Source organism: Octopus bimaculoides, chromosome 6 (genome assembly GCF_001194135.2).
Source record: "Octopus bimaculoides isolate UCB-OBI-ISO-001 chromosome 6, ASM119413v2, whole genome shotgun sequence".
Lineage (NCBI taxonomy): Eukaryota > Metazoa > Mollusca > Cephalopoda > Octopoda > Octopodidae > Octopus > Octopus bimaculoides.
Genome location: NC_068986.1, coordinates 74,209,961 through 74,219,818, shown reverse-complemented (window position 1 = coordinate 74,219,818; position 9,858 = coordinate 74,209,961). Strand labels below are relative to the sequence as shown.

The window sequence follows — 9,858 nt, the reverse complement described above, 5'->3', positions numbered from 1 at the left end:
CCGCACAAGAACCAGTCCAGGGGCACTGGCAACGATCTTACTTGGCTTGCCGGGTCTTCTCACGCACAGCCCATTTCCAAAGGTCTCGGACGACGGGCTTCTTTCAGTTTCCGTCTACCAAATCCACTCACAAGGCTTTGATTCCCAGACTGGGTGGTACGTTGAGTTCTGGAGCATAACACTTCATTTTACTTGCTCTGTAAATACTGTGACATCTAAACATGTGGAACGCTTGTGTACCTGTACAGGCAATGCTCACTTGATGGAGGAAGTGAGATAGTGTACAGCACATGCATTTGATTGCTATGAACAAATCATCTGTGTGGCTGTACAGCTCGAAAATGCAAAACCTTCAACCATCATTGAATAAAGGAAGAGTCCAATAATGTGTGTGTGTGTGTGTGTGTGTGTGTGTGTGATGTGGTATGTGTGTGAGTGATGTAGTGTGTGTATGTGTGAGTAATGTGGTGTGTATGTGTGAGTGGTGTAGTGTGTGTGTGTGTGTGTATGTGTGAGTAATGTGGTTTGTGTGTGAGTGATGTGGTGTGTGTGCATGTGATGTGGTGTGTGTGAGTGATGTGATGTTTGTGAGTAATGTGGTGTGTACGTGAGTGATGTGGGGTGTGTGTGAGTGATGTAGTGGGTGTGTCCCCTACCATTGTCTGACAACCAGTGTTGGTTTGTTTATGTCCCTCTAACTTAACAGTTTGGACTTAAACAGTTTGGTATAAGGGAATAATAGAATAAGTAAGTTTTAGAAAAACCACTAGGTTTGGTTCAACCCTTTAATACAGTGCACCAGCATGGCCACAGACCAGTCTAATGACTGGAACAAATAAAAGATAAAAATGTCTTTTAATGATAATTATCAAACTCCCCTCCCCCACCACACACAAACTCCTCCTAAACCACTTCCCCACCTCTCTCTCTCTCTCTCAGTTATAGTCCTGTATAAATGCTGTGTTTAGCTTACATCTATCTAAGTTAGATACTAAGCAACAGCAAAAATATGTTGATGCGTTAATAAGGGAGTATCTAAGTGGTCACCCAATTAACTAGAAATAACAGTAAAATTTCCTTCAAATCACACCCTACCATCCTCAAGAAAGCTGCATTGTACAGTGTAGTCCATGATATATATAAAACACAGAATTGTCATGGCTGGAAAGCCTTTGGTCATTGATCCACCCGGGGTTAAACAACATGATTAAGAGAAATAATGATGACAGATCCAACCATTTGCATCAAATCATAAAGTCACCTTTGTTGTGTGGAACATTAGTCACATAATTTTACAGTAGTAGTAGTAGTAGTAGTAGTAGTAGTAGCAGCAGCAGCAGTAGTAGCAGCAGCAGCAGCAGTAATTACTGCTGTTATCATAATTACCACGGCTAGCATAGTTACCATAGCTACAGTAGCTACCATAGTTACCAAAGCTACCATAGTTATTATAGGTTACATAGCAGTTGTTATAACAATCATGGTTACCACAGTTCCCATACCTACCATACTTACTGACCAAAACACATAGCTTCCTTAATTATTATTGGTATTGTAGTTATCATAACTACTAAAGTGTTACTATACTTAGCAGTGAACTATAATTACCATACTTACTACGGCAGTTTTATAAGAGTAATTTCAGTAAAACAAATTCAGTTTCTTTTTTTAAGATTTAGTCAAGAGCAGGTGAGTTTTTGTTGGATCTTCAAGACAGTAAGGAAGAAAGACTGGAAGGTATCCTTAGAGTAGTAACCAAATCTGAATGATTCCAACAGATTGAATTTAGCTAAAGGTAGTTCAGGGATAGGTGGTTGGGTTAATCCTTTTGTTACCATATTTCTTTTGAGATGCTCTGTGTTTCTTTCATTTAATTTTAAATATAACAAAGAATTTAGTAAAATAACTTAGTTATCATTAAGCTGGTGTTAAGAACATAAATTGCGACTAAGGTTTAGTGGGAGATTTTAATTCAAAACTTATGAAAACAAGACATTTGTACTACAGAGCCAGAAACGGTTTCAGCTTAGTTGGTATCAAGTGAAGAACACGTACAAAGTTCATTTAAAAGAAAGAGATTTGAAATGGACCTGGAATTGAGAGGATAGAGTCTGTCATTGATGAGGTTGCAAATATTGACAAAGAACTGATTAAGTAAGTTATCAGTTAGTTGGTTAAATAACTAATCAACTGACTAATAAATAAAGAAGTGAAATTGAACAAATGTGTGTGTTTATTGTTGACATAATGACCCTCTCAAGATACAAAATTTGCTTCAATACATGAGTTCACAGCAAGAATCTTGTAAACTAAATACAAAAACAAAAGACATCCACTCAGATCTCGTCTACCCTATTTAAGTCACGAGGCAAACTTTTTAAACACATGACTATTACAAAGGGAAGACACCTTAACTAATAATAATAACAACAGCAACAACAACAACAATAATGATAATATTAATAATAATAATAGAGTAGGACAGTATTTACATTGGAAAATATGTAAACTCTACAAAATCAGCATTCTTGCTTACTTGTGTGAACATCATCCTGAGCCAGTTGTTGAAAGTAAAAATGTCACTATTCTCAGGGATTTTCCAGTCAATACTGACAGAACAATCCAGACTAATCAACCAGGTATGATTATTAAAGACAAGGAAGAAAATACTTATAGACTAATAGATGTAAGTGTTCCTTCTGATAAAAATATATTTGTAAAGGAATTTACAAGTAAGTAAATATAAGGGCCTGGAAATTAAAATACAAAAGATGTGGCATCTTAAAGCGAGAACTGTTCCTATTATTGTAGGTGCCTTGGTATAATAATAAAAAAAAAAGGATGTCAGAAACATTTAGATAAGATCCCAGGAGAACCATGTCTCAAAGAAATCCAAAAACTTGTGCTGACAAGTACTGCCCACATCTTTAGAAAAACCCTATCCATTTAAATGTCTGTGTTGCATTACATGAAGATATTTCACTACTGTCCCTGCCACTTCCCCTCCCCAAGCTTTCAGTCATAATGTAGCATCTCTTATCCTTCACTCACCCTAGGACGTTGGGGGTGTCTTGGCAAGTGATTGTAACAAACATGCAGATTAAAAGTAAATGAAATAATAATAACAATAATAATGATAGTTTCAAATTTTGGCACAAGGACAGCAATTTCGAGTGAGGTGCTAAGTCAATTAGACCAACACCAGTGCTCAACTGGTACTTATTTTATTGACCCCCAAAAGGATGAAAGGCAAAGTGAACCTAAGCATTTTGCCCAGTGTGTTAATGATTCTGCCAGCTCACTGACTTAATAATAATAATAATAATAATAATAATAATAATAATAATAATAAATAGAGAGAAAAGTTCTATATTTTGTATACGATTGACACAATCCATCACTAAGGTAAACATAGCTGACGTAATCCATCACCAAGGCCATCTTAATGACAAAAAGTGCAACTCGAAAGTAACTTATTTATTGGTGCTTTGAACAATATTTCGGCATTTCGTGTGCCTTCCATAGGTTCAAAATAAATGTCAGTCTAATTCATTTTTTTAGTTTATATAAAGGACTGAAGTAACTCAGCAGAAGTATAATAGAGAGAAAAGTTCTTTACTTTTGTATACGATTGACAATCCATCACTAAGGTAAACATCGCTGACATAATCCATCACCAAGGCCAACTCGAAAGTAACTTAATAGAGTCAAAATTAAAAGAAGAGTGCCATGTAGCTGGTATACCGTTATTAGACAGGTCGACATGATGGATATATTGGGCTTCATATATTTGTAACCCAGTGTCACTTTGATGGCATGCACGGCTCTTTCACTCAATAATAATAATAATAATAATAATAATAATAATAATAATAATAATAATAATAATAATAATAATAATAATAATAATAATAATAATAATAATAATAATAGTAGTAGTAGTAGTAGTAGTAGTAGTAGTAGTAGTAGTAGTGATAATTGCTACCTCATATGAGGGACAATGAAGAAACAAAATATTGTGAAAAACAGGGGTAATGAAACTGAAGCCATTGATGGTGACAGTGTTGCATCTGGCAGGCTGAGAAATTTTGGTCCAGCTCCAGCCTGTTAATATCCAGAAAGGGACCACCACACATGGCATAGATGGAGCAAGCAAATTAATGCTGTGGTCATGGAGTGTTACTACTAGAGCAACCTGGTAAATGAAAATAGTGCTCAAATTAGGGATTACCGACAATGTATATATGATCATTAGAGGGAAAAGGGATTGTTTCAACTCGCGGAACACAGGCTATGTAATCAAGCTAGAGCAATAAGAAAGCATCGTTGGTTCACTGAAGTAGAGTTCGAAGCTATCAAAAGACTGGTCTTGGAAAATAGCAGAGATAAGGATGAAAATGCAGTTCTTACAAATAGAAGTAATCTCATAGCACAGGAAAGGAGGAGTGGTAGTTTACTTGATGAGAGACATATAGATGATCTAAAAGAAGACAATAAAACTAATGGTGACATGACAGATGAGCAAAAGGCAATCTACTACAGAATAAGGGCAAGCCTACAGGAGAATGATAGCAACATTATTTGCAATCTTAAAAAGGTTGATTGGTGGAAATTGAGCCAAGAAACGAAAAATGTCAATGAAATTCTGAAATACATCAGAACAAACAACATCACAGAAACAAATAATTTGATCAAGGCAGCAAGTATTGTTGTAGCAGAAAACGTGGGAGTTGATGTCAAGAAAAGGAAATATAATGGGAGTAACAAAAGAAAAGATCCATGTTGGAAAAGAAGAATACATGTGGAGTTTTGATATGCTCTCGAAGGACATTTCTGTGTCAGACCGAAAAGAGAAAGGGGAACTTAAAAGCGAACAAAAATACAGGGCGCTGAAAAGGAAGTATAATAGTGAAAGAAAGGACCTGAAAGTGGTAATGGAGGAAATGAAATAGCGTCTCATTGCAAAGAAAGCAAAGATGGTAAGATATGACCAAAGAATGAAGGGTTACCACCAGAATAGGTTATTCAGAGTAGATAAGAAGAGATTCTATAAAGAAATAAATGGAGAGTGTACAGATGAAAAGTTGATACCAGATAACAATGAAAGTCAAAGGTTTTGAAGTGATATCTGGAGCAAAGACAAGGAGCGCAAGAAGGATGCTAAATGGTTGCAAGAACTGAATCAAACAGCAGTCTGCCCAAAACAGGCAGAACTAATAATTTCAGTTAGGGAAGTGAAGGGAATCAGCATAAAAAATGAGCAACTGGAAGACTCTGGGACCAGATGGAGTTCAAGGCTACTGAATCAAAAGATTTGGTGAATGTCATGGACAAATAGCTGCGCAACTCAACACCTTGTTAAATGCTGACCAAGTAACACTAGAGTGGTTGACACTGGGTAGGACAGTGTTGTGATTGAAAAACATCAGTAATAATAATAATAATTATGATATTGGCCTGATGCAGTACCTGCCACTGGCTTCCATGGCTTCTGATCTTAACTGATTGGAAGTGTTATCATGTACATGTTTGGTCTTGGTATAAAAATTTTAAAAAAACGATGGGCTACAGCAAACATTCTGCTCAGTACCACAGATTTACTGCTTGTCAGTTGTTTGACCTTAACCAGTTTAGCATGTTCATTGGTGGCTTACAATATGTGCTTCTCTGATCATGAGCAGCAGTAGTGGGAGAGCATCATAGCCATGTGCTGACAGGAATTCTTTGGAGTTTGAATAATTCACCACTGGAAACATGGTTGATTTGTTTAACATTCTTAAGCAGCCCATATTCAAGGATCTTTTGAGAAGAATGGGCTACTCAACCTGAAGAAAATTCTAACAGGGCCTTACCTACAAGGCCATGTGTTGCTTATCTTGATATGAGTTCACCATGTTGAGCACAGATGGTGTACCCTTATTAGACAGATAGTCATGATGGGTATGCTGGGCTTTGTATATTTTACCCCAGTATCTCTTCGACAGCATGCACTGCTCTCCCACTCATTAATAATAATAATAATAATAATAATAATAATAATAATAATAATAATAATAATAATAATAATAACGATGATAAGTGCTTGTCATCCCAGTACTTGCAGAGACCCTCAGAACACTTAGCAACCAAGCTCAAGAAATATGTCTGAGAAATCGGAATTGACATGAGAGCAGAGCAAGCCCAAAAGACTGCTCTGCTGGGGACAGTCTGGATTTTGAGCTTGGTACTTGGACGCTGAATGTCTCCCATGATAATTAACAACCAAGTATCAAAACTTATAATGTGCAGAAAGAGACTCTGTGAAACCTCTGACAGCAGGCTGTTGTCAGCTCTCACAGAATCTACCAGAACAAACAAGACCAAACATCCTGAGAAGTAAAACAACAACAGCATTAATAATAATAATAATAAGAAAAAGAAGAAGAAGAAGAAGAAGAAATGATACAGAATATATAACATACAGAAAATTGCACTAATGGGCACTGCACACATCCTACGCAAAACACTTTCAATACAGTAACCATAAGAGCATTGCAACAAACCACAGCACATACCCAAGGTACACAGAGCTGCACTCGGTAGTGAAGTGAAAGCACGCTATAAAAATAAAACTACTGAATAATAATAATAATAATAATAATAATAGAATCTCACCTCGTTTGAGTCAGGTGGGTCAGCTAATAAGAGCCTTGGAGGAAGTTCTCGATCAAAGGGTGATGTTGGCCACTCATCATAAAGAGCATTCTTCTGGATATCTGACGTCGAAATCCTTATTTCTCGTTTTGGCACCTGAGAATATATTTCTTCATTGAATTTCATTGATGCTGGCTGGCACTTAGTTCTGGGCAGTGTGGCCAATGCAGAGACATATTGCAAATTTTGGGGTGGCACAAAAACACCATTAGGAGAACTTGGCGGTGCAAAAGGAACAAAAGATACTGTCTGAGACTTTGGGGTTAGTGGTGTAACTGCATATGATGACTTTGATGAATTGCTGTCTTCCTCTTCTCCTTTTTCTTCTTCGTCGTTTTTTACTGATGAATTATCACCCTGTTCAAGAAGCTGCAAAAGAAAAGAAAAAATTAATTTTCGTCATCAAGGCACAGGCATGGCAATGTGATAAGAAGTTTGCTAAGACGGCAGGCTGGCAGAAACATTAGCACCCCGGGCGAAATGCTTAGCGGTATTTCGTCTGCTGTTACATTCTGAGTTCAAATTCCGCCAAGGTTGACTTTGCCTTTCGTTCTATCGGAGTCGATGAATTAAGTACCAGTTATGCACTGGGGTCGATGTAATCGACTTAATCACTTTGTCTGTCCTTGTTTGTCCTCTCTATGTTAAGCCCCTTGTGGGCAATAAAGAAATAAAAAGTTTGCTTTGCAACCACATGGCTCTGAGTTCAGTCCCACTGCATGACACCTTGAGCAAATGTCTTCTACTATAGCCTCAGGCTAACCAAAGTCTTGTGAGTGGATTTGGAAGACGGAAACTGAAAGAAGCTCATCATTTATGTGTGAGTGTGTGTGTGTGCGTGTGTGTGTATTTATATATGTATATATATGTATACAGGCAAAGGTGTGGCTGTGTGGTAAGATGCTTGCTTTCCAACCACATGGTTCCAGGTTCAGTCCTACTACATGGAATCTTGGACAAATGTCTTCTACTATAGCCTCAGGCTGACTAAAGTCATGTGAATGAATTTGGAAGACAGAAACTTAAAGAAGCCCGTCATATATATATATATATATATATATATATAATATAAAAAGAGAGAAAATATACAGCTTCTGAGAATGCAGTAAGTTTAATAAAACCGTTATATTTCAGGTACAAAGGCCAATTTTCAGAAGAAAAGAACAGTCTAAGAAAAGTCCAGTTAAGTCGGATCTGTTAAGCCATTCAAATTAACCTACATTTATGTATGTATATCTACATGTGTGTGTCTTTCTGTCTGTGTTGCCTCATCACACACCAACACCACCACTTGACAACCAGCGTTGGTGAGTTTGCATCCCTATAACTTAGCAGTTTAGCAAAAGTAACCAATAGAATAAGTAGGGGACTTAGAAAAAGAAGTACTGGGTTCGATTCATTTGACTAAAAATTCAAGGCAGAACCCCAGCATGGCCACAGATTAATAGCTGAAAGAAATAAACAATAAAAGATCCATAATATAAATCTATATAATAACCATAAGAAAGAAGTTATGGAGTGGCAGGGCTAAGTAGTAATGTGTATAAATAAAAGGTTATTTCCAATTCATATATGACAGGCATATTTGAACTCGTAGGAAAGTCATTCACTGTGTTTTGTTATGGAGAAAATTTCTCACTATAAACAAATAGTGCAAATACACCAAAATCAGTTCACAGTGTTACCTACCCAGACTGTTAGATGCAAGCATTTTGGATTGGTTATCTCCTCTACAGTCACAGAAACCAGACAGAATGTGATGTGAGCTCAGAAATAAGTCTATCTCAAGCATATTTGAATTGGCAATAACCAGTCTTTGATATTGCAGTCTAGTCTCATTTATACAATATAAATTTAAATGTTCTCTATGTGCCCTGTGTGTTTTCTGTACTCTGTTTATCATTTTGTCCACGTTTTTTTGCAATGTCCTGTACCCAGATATGCATCTATATATACATGTAGATGTAGGTATGTACATACATGTACGTATATATGCATATACTCATTTATTATTTGTATTATATATATATGTGTGTGTGTGTGTGTGTGTGTGTGTGTGTGTACTATTTTTGGGCCATGTAGCTACCCATTTCTCCAAACTATTCATTTCTTCCCCCTTTTCCTCTTCCCTGAAGTGGATGTTACAATGATGATGATATAATAATACACCTAACACTCTACACACATATATATATATATATATATATATATATATATATATATATATAGTTCGAATTTACAGTAAACAAAAGATGACAACAAGTGAGGGAACAACAAGCAGGTGTATTAGTTTGGCACTCGAGAAGAATGGAAAAGTCTTTGATTTTTGAAGCCTACGCTCTTTGACAGAAAGGATTGAGAGAAAGATAACAGGGTGAGAAAAAGATATATTGGGATTAACAGTTCAACATGTTGAAGTGTATCTTCAGACAGAAAGTGTGTGTGTGTATGTGTATTGCCTCACAGAGGTAATGTGGCTGATATCAGTGTTGCATAACTAGCACTTGTGCTGGTGGCATGTAGAAAGCATCTTTGAAGCACTGGGTCTCATAGAGACAATGACAAATGACCAAGACCTTTGGCAACATGCTGTGCTTGAGAAGAAGACCCATCAAGTGAAGTGAAATTGTAGTGGTGGCAGATACTGGTGTCATGTAACTGGTACCCATGCCAGTGGCATATAAAAGTACCCATTACATTTTCAGAGTGGTTGGCATTAGGAAGGACATCTAACTATAGAAACCATACCAAATCAGAATAGGGTCTGGTGCAGCCCCTCAGCTTACCAGCCCTGGTCAAACCATTCAACTCATGCCAGCATGGACAACAGATGCTAAATGATGATGATAACGATGATATATGGTATTTTTTAGCCATGTAGTGACCCATGTACTTTTTTCCAGGAAACATATATATATATATTTCAGTGCATGCACAGTTTTATGGTTGAGCAGTTTGCTTCCAAATAGCACTGTTCCAGATTCAGATTCATGTGTAGCACATTGATCAAGTGTTTGCTACCAAAGCCCCAGGTCAACCAAAGCTTTGTGTGGGGACATGGTAGATGAAAACTGAAGGAAGCCTGTGTGCATGCATATGTATACATACATACATACATACATATATATATATATATATATATATATATATATATATATATATATA

General features: G+C 36.8%; 1 protein-coding gene across 1 annotated transcript in view; it reads right to left on the bottom strand.

Annotated features, from left to right (window-relative positions):
• LOC106873829 (pleckstrin homology domain-containing family H member 1) overlaps positions 1-9,858 on the bottom strand; it is a 949,845-nt gene that overhangs the window by 33,840 nt on the left and 906,147 nt on the right. Inside the window, exon 10 of the mRNA XM_052968478.1 lies at positions 6,655-7,062. Coding sequence (XP_052824438.1) covers positions 6,655-7,062 — 408 coding nt within the window. The remainder of the gene's footprint in view (positions 1-6,654; positions 7,063-9,858) is intronic.